This window comes from Protopterus annectens, chromosome 5.part1, assembly GCF_019279795.1.
Source record: "Protopterus annectens isolate FY-2018-M chromosome 5.part1, PAN1.0, whole genome shotgun sequence".
NCBI lineage: Eukaryota > Metazoa > Chordata > Ceratodontiformes > Protopteridae > Protopterus > Protopterus annectens.
In genome coordinates this window covers 602846425-602861483 of record NC_056736.1, presented here as the reverse complement: position 1 = coordinate 602861483, position 15059 = coordinate 602846425, and the positions used below count along the sequence as shown (strand labels likewise).

Below are 15059 nucleotides of genomic sequence, written 5' to 3'. Positions count from 1 at the left end.
TAGGCGGAGTTAGAATCAAGTCACTGTGCTGTTGTAGAGGTAGTGGCTGTGTCTGTGCCTCTGTTATTACCTTGCCACTGTCGTCCTCTGTAGGCACCCCCTCTGGATTGATTTCTGCCTCTGGAACGTCTATTCCTGCCCCTTTGGGATCTTGTGGAGTCAGGAAAGGACCAATTTTTGGCAGGCCAGTTTCTGCTAAACCTTGGGGGCTGAACCTGCAAGAAATCTTTAACCGTTTGTACAGATTTTGCCTTTTCTTCCATTTTCTTCATTACCTGCTGGGCAGGTGTACCAAACAAACTGGCCTTATCCATAGGTGCATCTAATAACTTAGCTTTAACATGATCCGGTAAGACCTGTTCCTTCAGCCATGCATGTCTTCTTATCACTGTACCAGTCATGGCTGATCTAAATGAAGCCTCCAGTGCATCATAGCCACATTTTAAGGAATGGTTACTAACCTGTTGTATGTTATTTACCATTTCTAATACATATTTCTTATCTATAGAGTCATCAGAGGATAGCTTTTTAGTTAACTGATCAAGCATAAACTCTTGGTATTGTATCATGTGAAACTGACAGTTTAAAGCTCTAGCTGAGAGAGTAGCGGAGGTGTAAACCTTTTTGCCCCATCTGTCTAAAGACCTGGCTTCCCTTTGAGAAGGAATAGGGTTTTTTGCTGTGGTCGAGGCTACTGCCTTAGGCCCCTGGGATATAATTTCGGGGTCTGCAAGTGGGGCCTTGTATAAGTGATGATGAGTGTCTGGTACCCTGTAAAATCTGTCTGGTTTGGCAGGGGCTGGAGGTAAGGAATCTGGTGCAGTGCAGACATCATTAAATGCATCGTCCACAACAGAGAGGACAGGAGGTATAGCTAAAGGTCTGTGTTGTGGAAGGTGCAGAAAAGTCCTAAGTCTTTTTCTGGAATCTGAGAAATCCTGTTCCTGCCATTGGAATTGTTCTCGCATGGCATGTAAGGTTTCCCCAAAGGAGAATTCTTCTGGTGGAGAAGCAGCTGGAATGGATTCTTCAGCATCTGAGTCTTCATAATTTGAGAAATGAGCCTCTGGCTGGTCTGTAATATCTGAGTCATCCGCAGAATCATCAGAGGACACAGGCTCGGGGGGCTCTGCTCTAGGTCTCTTTTCTGGGGGCTGACAGGCCCTGTCTGGGTGAGATTGAGATCCCCTAATTAAGGATATTAAATCTTCTGCCAGAGTAAGCATTTGTGAACTAGAAGTGGGCCTAGTTGAGGGGGGTTTAACAGGCACTGATTTAGTAGATTTGGCTGCTTTAGCCCTGGCAAAGGCCTTAATAGACATGGCTGCAGGAGGCCTAGCAGCACCACGTGCTGGGGTAGAGACATCCAAAGGGATGGTGTCTGATAAGTCACTAGTAACCACTGTTGTAGGTAAGATTTCTGAGGCCGATTCAAGTAAGGTAGCAGGAACCTCAGTAGTAGTCATTGATTCAGCTGTGCTTTGATCAGTTTTCTCGGTTTCGGCCGAAACCGAGACACTCATGATTTGCTTAACCATGGTTTCGGCCGAAACCGCGGACCGCGAGTGTTGGTCTTTTTCTTTGCGTTTTTTAACAATTTGGGTAGTCGGAGGATCCGACGGCATAATGTACGCAAAATCTGAGCGAAAAACTGTTCAGCAAACTCCGACCGGCGCCTAAGCGTGTCGGTTGAATGAGGCACAGGCTGAACAGGCTGCTACGTCGTGGTCTGGGCCTAAACAAGGCAAACAGTAAGAGTGGAAATCTTTATGAGGTATTTGTTTCCCACAAGTTAAACAGTTATTGACTTTTTCTGACATCGGCTGAAGCAAGAAAGAGTCCCCAACGGGGTACTTAGCTTTAGAAGTCTTGTAGTATTCGGTAGTAGTAATCTCTGGATCTGACCGACCGGCACTTGCGAACAGCTTCTGCTTCGGGCGCCACGCGGCAAGAAAGACTGAGGAAAATGGCGTCGGCTGATGCCTTTATACCCGAAGACCAGCAGAGATGACGTCGGGTGAAGTGCGACATCAGCCGAAGCCGGACCCGGACTTTGGAATCCGGCCGACCGAAGGGCTGCCTGACGACAGGACAACCCCAGTTGTTATGACTGCAGATGCATCCATGAAGGACATCTTCTGGAAGAACCTCATGCTGATCATCTACAAACGCAGGAATGGTTAAGGAGAGGTGATTTCAAACCAAGAGATGAAAGGTTAATATTGGTGGCTCAAGATAGTGGACTATGTACACTTTGGTTTACAAAGTCCACTGAACATGTGGAAGAAACAGACAAATGTAGGTTTTGCAAAACCGAATTGGAAACAGTTGCACACCTAGTTGCTGGTTGTGACACACTAATGGCAGAAGGACTGTATACTGAAAGGCGTAATAATGTGGCAAGACTGTTGCACTGGGGATTGGGTAGACATTATGGTAATGAAGTGGCTGAAAAAAACTGGAAACGACCCACAATGCATCACAGAAAATGATGAAGTTTACATCACATGGGATTACCGATTACCACCAGTTCAAAAGACAAATGCTAGAAAACCGGATATAGTGGTCCAAGAAAAGAAGACAAAAGTAGCATTGCTCACTGAAATCTCCACACCCACCGACTACAGTGTCCTGCGTACAAGAAAGACACAAAGTCATAAAATATCAAGATCTGCAGGCAGAAACAAGAGCAATGTGGAATAAAGATACCCAGACAGTTCCAAAAGTAGTAGGGGTAATGGGTCTTATAAAAAAGAATCTACGATCGTATTTAGATATGTTACCAATCCATTAACCCCGTACGAATTGCAGGAGTCATTAATGGGCACACTGCAGGTGCTGCGAAGAGCACTTTTTGCTATCAAAGATTGAAATAACACTAATTTCATGAACATTAATCGTACTTTGACTTGGGAATGGGATCCATTCCTGTCATGGTATTAGAAACCCAAAAGATTTGGAGAAATTAAAAAAAAAAGAGGCCAGGAAACCAAATACCAGAAAATCTTACTTGGCAAAATTGAAATATTTTCAATTTGATGTCTGAAATGAAACCAGAACCCATTAACTGTGGAAATTCTTCTGATTCTGACTTGTTTGTGTGAATTGCTCAATGCTGGTTTGTCTTACTCTTCAGTGAAAAGCTCACGTCAGCCATACATGCTTCAATCTTTCCCCTTAGCTAGCAGACTTAAGGCAAAATAATTTCTTAAAGGCATCCTACACATTAGGCCTCCCAGGAAACCTGTAACGCCTCCCTGGGACTTAACTTTGCTTTGTAAAAGCCGACTCTCCCCATCGAACCAGCTTCCTCATCTTCTCTTCAGCACTGTTCCTGGAAAAGTGTACTACTCCTAACCTTAACTTCAGCCAGTTGAGTGCCTAAGCTACAGGTCCTTGCAGTACCTCCATCCTCTCTCAGGTTCCACAAACACAGGGTCTCCCTGTGCACAAACCCTTCAATTATGACCAAGGTAAATCAATGACCAATCTCTAAATCAGTCCAAACACTTACCTACCTTTTTCCCTTCTCCTCAGAACACTAGTGAGAAGGTCCTTCATACTTTAGATGTCGAAAAGGCAACTTAGATTTTATTTGGATAAAACCAAGGCTGTGAGAAAGTCTGATCAGCTTTTTGTTTCTTACCACCCCAGAGCTCTGGGGTAGGCTGTCCAAGCACAACATTTCCTCCTGGATTTCCATGATTATTTCCTTCTGCTATACTCAACATGGTATGACTCTCCATTCCCTTGTTAGGGCCCATTCCACCAGGGTTGCTGCCTCATCTGGGGACTTTTTCCAAAGGACTGGACACTAACTTGATTCTTGAACAGCTACCTGGACCTCAATCCATACCTTCACCAAATACTACAAATTAGATGTAATTTCTAAATCTAGAGTAGGATTTGCCAGAGCCATACTGCAGGGCTTCCTGGAAAGCTCCTCAGCTACTCCCTCCACCCTTACTTCATGTGCTTTGGGAATCTCCCTCATGTTATGAATACTGCAACAGATGAATAGAAGGACATAAAATAGTTGTGTAAAATCTTACCAAAACAACAGATCTTCTCTTCTCTGTTGCAATATTCCTACCCCCCCCCTTCCTTCTTCTTGGACTTGCTTCTTCTTGGAGGATTGTTACCCTACCTCCTCAGGCTAGCAAGCCTCCTGGGGCAGTCAGTTCTGAGGATGGTGTGCATGTACGTCACTTTTATGGCTGACGTCTGATCTCAGCCTATGTGCGATGTACCACACACCCTACAAGTAGTGAAGTATTTTGCATACTGGCCGACGTCGGTCGCCCACAGTAGGGGACTCACTCATGTTATGAATACTGCAACAGAGAAAAGGACATCTATCGTTATGGTAAGATTTTACGCAACTATTCTTTATGAGTAATACAGTATAATACTTGAGGATTTTAGTTTCACTGGTGACATTTTTTAGTATTTGTTGCCAAATCTAAACATGGCAAATAGCATCTACTTATCACATCAAAGATACAATAATGCACAGCAAGGGACAAGATTTATATAAAGTATTTGTATCAATTAGGCACTGGCCACATAGGATGGGAATACATTATATATGCTATAATATATTAGCTACTAATAGGAGTAGATATACAAAACAGGTATGAAAGATGAGACTTAGCCTGTTGTTGCTTGGATGAACAGCCAATGACGTGCATTTAAGACCCCAACTTGTGTGACTTGACAAGGATCTTTGTGTCAAAGCAGATAAATATTGTACATCATGTAAAATGGAGTTAGATCTGACAAACCCCATTTAAGGGCATGAGTTCTCATCCATTTGTTTTTCAATAAATAAGTTCAGATTTCTAAACAAGTTATAAGTGCTTGATTAGATCAGCTCAGGTGAGACTTCAGAGAACTGTGCATGGTTCTTTTTTCCTGAGTTTTTAGAATTCTCACTCGGCAAATTTGTTGCTCACAAGTACCAGTTTTCTCTGTGGTCTGTAATATATTTCTCACTCAGATATACACATACATATATATATATATATATATATATATATATATATATATATATATATATATATATACATACATACACACACACACACATATATATAAATATATATACACACACACTCAAATAACCATAATACATGTAGACCACATACACATGTAACACAAGTCCATATATTGAAGAAGAAAAAAAAAAACAAACAAAAAAAAACACTGCACCAAAAGTCCCAGACAAATGTTTATTCACCACAGTTTTAGCTCTTTCATTCCAAAACACAGGAACTTCATCATCTCTACGAACGAAAGCACTAAAACTGTAGTGAATCCACATTTAGCTGGGACTTAGTGCAGCATTGTTTTTTTATTTTCAGGTTTACATAGTACGCTGTTTTGTGGTTTACTATACCAGTATATTGAAAAATAAAAATAACAAACGGTGGCAAGTGAACGAACACAATGGTTAAGAACTAGCCAATTAAAACACACAAAAAGCAAAACATTTTTTGCAGGGGGAATGCATCCCCTGCAAATTATATGAATCAACTCAGCAATCACACCAAAAGTAGGAAATCATAAATTCTTTGATCTCCACTGTACCATGACCATGCACACATTTAAAAACCCAGTGAGTGCAATCAGCTGATTTTCACACTTTTGTGTCAAAGAAATTAACTTTCAACCAAATGTATATAAACCACATTTACAGGTGTGTGTGTTGTGTGTCTATATATAAAAAATACGTACATGCATATTACATACCTATACACACAAATGCACATTAACTATTTTTTCTACTAAGCTGTTTTAAAGAGGTCATATTTTCTTCCTGACTTGTTGAAATTCAAACAAGTAGGTAGGTTCGCAATTTTTATTCTGTTGCCCTCAGATAAAGGTTAGCACTGGCTATATGGCCTGCAACACAATTAAGCGCCTATTTTACTCTCTATGGCTACACCTAACAGTGGAACACAAAATAAGTGGTGAAGTGAAAAGGTAAAAGTAAGCACTAAAAAGGGAACTTGTTTAGCACATGTGTTAACATACCAGAACAAAGTTGCAACAATAAAAGTTTTAAACTCTAAAAAGCAGCAGAGAGACTGTGGGGAAAAAATGGATTAGACCTAGATTCTCCATTCAGATGTCAAAAAAGGTAAAATAAAGATAACACCACTTCTGAAATGCTACAGTTTAGCTATGCCAACCTGAATACCTACATTTTCCAGAAAAACTGGTAATGAAGAAGGAAACAGCGTTAACTATTCATGCGAAATGCACAGTGCTCTACTCCAATTCACTTACTTTATGACAGAGAAAAGTGTTCTGTACAGCTGAGTAAATATTTCATTGCTGTCTTCCAACTCAAAGCAAATGTTGTACGACTTCACCCAGGCAATGTTCTATACACGGAAAAAAACAGTTACTATCCTCGCTATATAAACACATCAGTACATCAAAACATACCAACAAAACATAAAACTCACCTCAAGTAAATAAAAGTATCTGTTAAACTGGGGACTTTTAGTATCTTCCAGCCCTTTCAACTGCCTTGTTATAAACATGAATATATCCTACACAGAGAAAGAACGGAAAATGAAAGCATGTAAACACAGAGTTTATTTTTCATAGTAATGATTCTCCCTTACTGTTAGTGAGAAAGTATTGTTGTGTACACTTACCATAAATGTAGATGTTAGAGTGTATTCACTGTTGCAGTCCATAAATTTAGGTTATCTGCCTGTAAGTAGCCCTCAGCCGGCCTGATTATCAAAGTCTTCGGTCCTGCGTCGGATTCAGTCTCTTCTTCCATGACATCAGGGTTATAAAGCATGCAGCCGACGCCATTACATCAGTTTTTCTTGCCCCAGATGTCAGGTGCCCTCATAATGGGAAGCAATTATATACAAGGTTACACTTCAAATATACACAAGGTTACACTTCAAACAAAAAGCAAATACACCAGAAAGCTGAAATACACTAAACAAGAAGAAAAGTATAGCCAAGAGAAGTCAGGGGGCTGGAGGGAGGGTAACAAGGACTGCAATAGTTATAAGCAGCAAAATCCAAACGCTAGCTGCTAAATCTCACAGTACAGAACCAGCAAATAACCAACGAACTGCAGAAGTAAAAACCAAGTAGATTTAAGGGTTCTGATGAAGCTCGCCTTCTGCGAGAGAAAGCGCTAAACCATTAAATCTACTTGGTTTTTACTTCTGCAGTTCGTTGGTTTTTTGCTGGTTCTGTACTGTGAGATTTAGCAGCTAGCGTTTGGATTTTGCTGCTTACAACTTCATTTGCTTGTGGATCCTTAACACTTATTCAGGTGTTGTCAGGACTGCAATAGTGAATACACTCTAACATCTACATTTATGGTAAGTGCACACAACTGTACTATGTTCATGTTTCACTGTTGCAGTCATTACATTTGGGTAGATTCCCAAAGCTAAAGAAGGGAGGAAGCAGTTAAAGAGCATTAGGACCAGCTAATAAGCCCTGCAAGACTGCAGTGGCAAAACCAGCTCTGGATTTAGAAAAAATAGGAAGTGGTAATGCTTGGTGAAGGTATGTACAGAGCTCCGGGTAGCGGCTTCTAGGATATCCCTGATAGGAACACCTCTAAGAAAGGCTGTTGAAGTAGATGCAGCCCTGGTGGAATGTGATCTTATCCCCTGTGGGGTAGGTTTTCCCTGGCACGTATAGCAGAAATGAATGCAATGGCATATTCACTTAGAAATGGCTTGTTTTGAAATGGCCTTCCCCCTCTGCCCATGCAGCAAAGGCAATTAGCAGCTGTTCAGTTTTCCTGATAGGCTTAGTCCTGTCCAAATAAAATCTTAGTTGTCTGTGCACATCCAAAGAGTGCAGTATTTGTTCTCCTTTGTTCTGTGGATTAGAAAAGAAGGTTGGCAAATGAATGGACTGATTAAAGGCCACACCGGATACCACCTTGGGCATAAAGGAAGGACTGGTCTTGAGGGACACCCTGTCTGCATGGAAGATGATGAAGGGCTCCACTGCCATGACGGCCTGTAATTTAGACACTCTTCTTGCTGAAGTGATGACTAGAAGGAAGGCTATTTTCCAAGGAAGGAATTTGAACTCTGCAGTTCCTGCTGGCTCAAAAGGAGGTAGAGTGAGCTTTTCCAATACAAAGTTAAGGTCCCAGGCTGGAGAAGGGGCTGTTCTGGATGGTCTTAAATTTTTGGCCTTTCTGAGGAATTGCTTCAGCAGGGGGTGAGAGAAGAGGGGTGGGCTCAGTACTGTAATGTGCTGAAATGGCTGAGGCATGAATTTTAATAGAGAAGAAGGAAATGCCCTTGTGGCGCATCTCTGTTAAGTATTGAAGAATATGCGGTAAGCTGGGCACTGTTGTGCCCATCTCCCCTGAGTCTGGCTCCAGGAACAGTATCATTTCCACTTTTCAGCATAGGATTTTCTAGTACTAGGCCTCCTTGCTTCCAGAATGACATCCAGCACTTGCTTACTGAGGGAGGGTATTGGAGAGCTCAGGTAATTAGCCAGGCAGCAAGGTTCAGGGTTTGAAGCAGAGGGTGCAGAATCTGGCCCTCCTGCTGGGACAGCAGGGAAGGGATCTGAGGCAGGTGCCATGGCTCCAGCAGTGACGTACTGCGCAAGAGGGGGTACCAGTGTTGGCGTGACCAGTCTGGTGCAATGAGAATTGTCCTTGGCTTCTCCTGTTTGATCTTTAGCAGAACTTTCAAGAGGAGAAGTAGAGGGGGAAAGGCATAAACTGAGTGGTTTTCCCAGATGAAGGACAGGGCGTCCACTTTCCAAGCCTGTCTGTGGGGAGCCCTTGTGCAGAATATGTCCAAATGGTAGTTTTGAGGGGAGGCAAATAGGTCTACCTCTGGGCTCCCCCATTTGGTTTCTCAAAATGTTGAACATCTTTGGTTCCAGTTTCCACTCGTGTGGATCCATGACATTTCTGCTTCAGGTCGTCTACCAGTGAATTTAGCTTGCCTGGCAGGTATTGAGCTTGTAGGTGCACTTGGTAGTTCATGGCTGTGTTCCACAGAGCCATGGCTAGTCTGCAGAGAGGGTACAAGTGGGTTCCCCCCTGCTTGTTTATGTACCATATAACAGTGGTGTTGTCCATCTTTACCAATAATTGTCCTGGAAGACTATGGTCTATGAAGGCTGTCAAGGAATTCTGTACAGCTAACATTTCTTTTTGATTGATATGCAGGTGCATTTGACTTTGGTTCCAATTTCCCTGAATACACTGCCCTGCCAAGTGAGCCCCCCATGCATAGTCTGATGCGTCTGTTAGGGTTTGGGCGGAGGGGGTAGAGTGAATGGCAGTCCCTTGTTGCGGTAGCAGGCCTCTGCAACCAAAAGAACTCTGTCTTTATACAAAGAATGATAGGGATCATGGATTCCAGGTCCTGAGAATGTTGACATCATAGGCTTTTTAGATACTATTGTAGTTTCCTCATATGCAGTTTTGCGTATGGAATTAGCAGAATGCAAGAGGCCATGAACCCCAGGGTTTGCAGGATTTTCCTTGCAGATAGCTGGGTCTTTGTGGCAAGTAGTCTGAAGTAGGCTGTCAAATAAACTTGTTTCTCTGGCGCGAGGTAGGCCATCTAGGAAGTTGTGTTCAAGCTTGCTCCCAAGAATACAATTTTTTGTCAGGGTACTAGATGAGATTTATTTTCGTTTATGGTGTACCCCAGTGAGATTAGCAGTTTCTTTACAAATGCCAGATTATTTAATAGCAATTCCTGGCTTTCTGCCTGAATTACACAATCTTCCAGGTATGGGTATATTTGAATATTTCTTTGCCTGCAAAATGCAATGACTGGAGCTAAGCACTGTGAATACCCTGGGCGCAGTAGATAAGCCAAAGGGAAGTGCAAAGAACTGATGGTGCCTATAGCCTGCTCTGAAGCATAGGCATTTCCTGCAAGATTCCCTTATTGGAATGTGCAGGTAGGCTTCCTTTAAGTCCAAGGCTGCCAGCCAAGCATAGGAAGCAGCTGAAGAAGAGCTAGCATTTTGAATTTTGGGATTACCAAAAAGGTGTTCAGAGTACAGAGGTCCAGGATAGGATGCCAAGAGCGGTCTTTCCTGGGTACCAGGAAAAGTCTTGAGTAAAAATCTTGTCCCCTTTCTTTTGCTGGGACAGGTTGAATAGCCCTAATACTTAGAAGAGAGAGAACCTGCAGTTGAGCCTCTGCCCACTGATTTGGGGGTCGGTCTGGCAAACCGTTTGGGGTTGGTAAGGTGTGGAAGTGGAATCTGTATCCTTGGGAAACTATTTTTAAAACCCATTTGTCCTGGGTAATCAGTTCCCAGTTTTTTGCATGCAGGGCGATCTTTCCCCCTAAGGGAGCAGTCAGTTGAGCAGGGCTTAGAAGGTTTAAGGTAAAATCATTGTGACAGCTTTCCATAGGGGGTGTCTTAGTACTTCCAGCTTTGGAAGTGGGAGCCCCCCACTGCGTAGACCTGTGAGTACCTAGAGACTGTAGCCAAGGTGGTCTGCTGTTCCTGAGTTTGGACTGAGAAGGCCTGGAAGAGACAAGAAAGGACCAATTTTTAGAAGGCCAATGCCTACTAAATCTGGGAGGCTGTACTCGCAGGAAATCTTTAACAGTTTGCATAGATTTAGTTTTTTTCCTTCGTCTTTTTAAGTATTTCTTCTGCTTTGTTGCCAAACAGGTGTTCTTGGTTTACGGGAGCATCCATTCATTTAGCTTTAACATTATCTGGCAAGTTTTGCTCCTTAAGCCAAGCATGCCTTCTAAGAACAGACCCAGTGATAGCAGCCCTGCAAGATGCTTCCAAAGAGTCAAACCACATTGCAAAGTATGTTTATCAACTTGTTCAGCAGAATGCATTAAATCCTGTAATTTTTTTTACTTTCAGCACATTCAGGAATCAACATAATTTTCTGTTTAATTAGTCCAAAAATTTGCTGCAGATACTTCAACATATGAAACTGGCAGTTCACGACCCTAATGGCCATAGTAGCAGAAGTGTATACCTTCTTACCCCATCTGTCCAAGGCCCTGGAAACTCTATCAGAGGGGTAGGGTTTTTGGCAGTAGTAGCCTTAATGCCTTTAGGTCCCTGCGAAATGGTGTCTGGGTCCACAGTAGGATTCTTGAAAAGGAACTTGTGAGAGTCAGGTACTCTAAAACTGGTCAGGTTTCCTGGGAGCAGGAGGTAAAGTGTCTGGGGTCAGGCTAGATTCCAGGAAGGCATCATCTACAATGTCCAGGAAAGGAGGGATAGCTAAAGGCCTGTGTTGAGGTAGGAGTGAGAATTCCCTGCCTCTTTCTGGAGTCAGAGTAATCCTGGCTTTCCCAGTGGAAATGCTCCTTAAGAGTGTGCAAGGTTTCACCAAAAGAAAAATCTTCTGGAGGAGAAGCAGAGGGTATGCAGTCCTCTGCATGAGAATACTCATAGGTAGATAAGGGTAAATCCTGGTAATCAGAAGAAACAAGAAATTTCAGAATCCTGATCAGAAGAATCAGAAGGAAAATCAGTTCTAGGTCTCTGAGGATGAAGGATGGCTTCCCCTAAATAAAAGTAATACGGTCTTCAGCCATTCTTATTTGTTTTTTTAGGCATATGGGCCTGACCATGCAGTTTGGATGCCGGTTTTCTAGGCATGGGTCGAGTTTTAGGCCTTGAAGAAGATGGCATCGGTTTGAAATGCAAATCAGTAGGCCTGAATACACCCTCAGAAGCCGGTGCCTGCACAGCGACTCCGGACCCATCCAAGGTAAAGACATCCGCAGGTTCCATAGTCAAAGAAGCATCTCGCGGCATACCGGACTACGAATGGGTCTCAGTAGAGGCCTGTGAATCTGAAGTAGCGGGTAATCAGGGGCTGCAAAAGCGCCTCACTGAGTATTGGCAAACTGGCGACTAGCTTAATGGAAGCGTCGTTGGCAGCTTTGGACCTATGCGGTCTGTCTTTATCTTTATGTTTTTTCAGAATGTTGGTAGTTGGATGGCTTACCGAAGCCATTTCTGGATAATTAAACAGAGTACCAAAATAGTTTGATGCAAAAATGAACAGACGACGATTACTTCGATTATTGAAAAAGGCACAAAACAAGACAGCAAGGGACATCGTGGTCTGGCCCTAGGCAAGGAATGCAGCTGTTGTGTCTTTCGGCTTATCCCGGTTAGGGGTCGCCACAGCGGAACTCCGGTCCGCTAATGTTTGGTAGTGGATTTTTACGTGCCGAGTTACGATCCCTGACGCACAACCTTCAACGAAGGCATGCCCATTCATGCATGCCTCCACAAAGAAGACGCTCTAGCTGAGAATCGAATGCAACAATGTCTTGCTGTGAGGCAACAACGCTACCGCAGCACCACTAACGCAGCACGAATGAAAATCTTTATGAGGTATTTGCTTTCCACAGGTAATACAATTGTTAACTTTTACTGACATTGGTTAGAGCAAGAAAAAGAATCCCCAACGGGGTACTTAGCTTTTTTGAAGACTTCGGTTCTGAAACTCGAAAATGAAAATTTCAGGAGTCGGCCAACCAGTACTTGCGAACTGCTTCTGCTTCGGGCACCATGCGGCAAGAAAAAGACGGATGTAATGGCATCGGCTGCATGCTTTATACCCCTGACTACCTGATGTCATGGAAGAAGAGACAGCATGCGACACAGGACCCAAGACTTTGATAATCAGGCCGGCTGAGGGTTACCTGCAGGCAGATAACCCAAATTAAGGACTGAAACACTAAGAACAACTACAGTTACCACTAGCACTCTATGATCACGTGCTCAAAGCCAGTGACCATTATGACAACTGAAGCTCAGTTACCGAAGGAAAAGGAGAGCTGCACACTTCCCAGACAATGTTCATGTAGCTTATTACTGAATGCTGAAATTAGAACAACCAAAAACTGCCAAACAAACTGGTGAAGCAAAAAACAACCCAGGAAGCCTGCCGCAGGTAATGATTACAGTGAATCCAATAAGTGACAAGTGATCACGAAATAAAGTCCGTAACGTTAGCACTTTATTAATAAACAAGAACTTTCGGATGGCCTTGTAGCCTTCCTTCCTCAGACAAATAAATGTGCAGACACGAACGTTGTTTAAATATACACTCAATTAATCTATTAAATGACCTCATAGGTGTAGTCATCTCATAAAAACTCACATTCACTTTAAACCATAATAAAATCTTAAAAATCTTGAAAATGTATATACGGTGCCTTAGAACCATGTACATATGTTAATGTATTAATCAATTATACATTGTCTTACTAGTCATTTACTGAACTTTAAAATGCAACTTTGAATTACAACATAACAACACGTTAAAACACACAAATATTAAATCCATAATGTGTGTACTTAAGCGCTGTATTACCAAGTACAAACTACTAAATTGTAGCCATTTAAAGTTTATAAATGTTAGGGCTGGCTAACACATGTTTCCCTGTTATGGGATGGTAGTGTGTGTTACTAAGCTACAACCCTAATGGAGCAAATCCTGGTTGCAAAATGAGCTGTGTGCACCCTATCAGACCCCCCCCCCCCTAGAAAATTAACTACAACTATGAGAGCATGTATATAAAAAAGCTAAAAAGTAAATGTAAATAAAAACTTAAAACATAAGACCTTGTATTAGATGGCAATGAATAATGGATCATGGGAAATTATAATTGTGCTACTAGAGCAGTGGTTTATGTGGCTCTGTGTAGCAAATGTCTGGCCTTTTACATAGGGAAGACTGAGAGGGTTCTACGTAAACGCATATACGAACATCTATATGCAATATCTAAGATGGACATAAATAATGCATTGGCCCGTCATGTGATGGAGTGCCCTGATCATATTTTCCATTTTTCAGTATTAACAAAGGTACCCACAGAAGAACACTCAGGCCCCTGGCAGATTAAATTGGAGAAAGAAGAGCTCTTTTGGCAAATTAGAACAGGAGCACACATCTTCCCTGGCCTAAACGAGTCCATTTCCCTCACTTGTATTCTCAAACATCTAGCTTTAAGGAGGTAATTCTTGGTCCTTACACATTTGGTATTATATTGCTTATTCATTGCCATCTAATACAAGGTCTTATGTTTTAAGTTTTTATTTACATTTACTTTTTAGCTTTTTTATATACATGCTCTCATAGTTGTAGTTAATTTTCTAGGGGGGGGGGGTCTGATAGGGTGCACACAGCTCATTTTGCAACCAGGATTTGCTCCATTAGGGTTGTAGCTTAGTAACGCACACTACCATCCCATAACAGGGAAACATGCTAGCAGCCTAACATTTATAAACTTTAAATGGCTACAATTTAGTAGTTTGTACTTGGTAATACAGCGCTTAAGTACACACATTATGGATTTAATATTTGTGTGTTTTAACGTGTTGTTATGTTGTAATTCAAAGTTGCATTTTAAAGTTCAGTAAATGACTAGTAAGACAATGTATAATTGATTAATACATTAACATATGTACATGGTTCTAAGGCACCGTATATACATTTTTAAGATTTTTAAGATTTTATTATGGTTTAAAGTGAATGTGAGTTTTTATAATGAGATGACTACACCTATGAGGTCATTAATAGATTAACTGAGTGTATATTTAAACAACGTGGTTCGCACATTTGTTTGTCTGAGGAAGGAAGGCTACAAGGCCATCCGAAAGTTCTTGTTTATTAATAAAGTGCTAACGTTACGGACTTTATTTCGTGATCACTTGTCACTTATTGGATTCACTGTAATCATTACCTGCTGCAGGCTTCCTGGGTTGTTTTTTGCTTCACCAGTTTGTTTGGCAGTTTTTGGTTGTTCTCGTTCTTTATGGCCAACGTAGGAAGCGCTCAATCACAGGACCCACTGTTTTCCCAGGACCGTATGGGGGACGTTGAAGGCGTAAGTGAGAAGGAAGTGGCTGACTGCGACTTAACAACACTAATTGAACTTTTATTAGAAAGGATGGATACGCTCACCCAACGGATAGACAAGTTGGATAACGTGGCCGGTATGGGTTGTAACAGTCGGGGCCGTGTTAATAACATCGTGGCACAACATAACATTGCTAGTGGGGTCATTAGA

The 15059-nt window shown here is 42.1% G+C and overlaps 1 protein-coding gene across 2 annotated transcripts in view; it reads right to left on the bottom strand.

The window, feature by feature from the left end:
- Positions 1-15059, bottom strand: part of PDS5B (PDS5 cohesin associated factor B) — a 3703643-nt gene that overhangs the window by 3342746 nt on the left and 345838 nt on the right. For both annotated transcript variants that reach the window (XM_044073218.1, XM_044073219.1), the window contains exons 4-5: positions 6474-6560; positions 6292-6389 (exon numbers count right to left, since the gene is read on the bottom strand). In XM_044073218.1, the coding sequence (XP_043929153.1) occupies positions 6292-6389; positions 6474-6560 (185 nt within the window). The remainder of the gene's footprint in view (positions 1-6291; positions 6390-6473; positions 6561-15059) is intronic.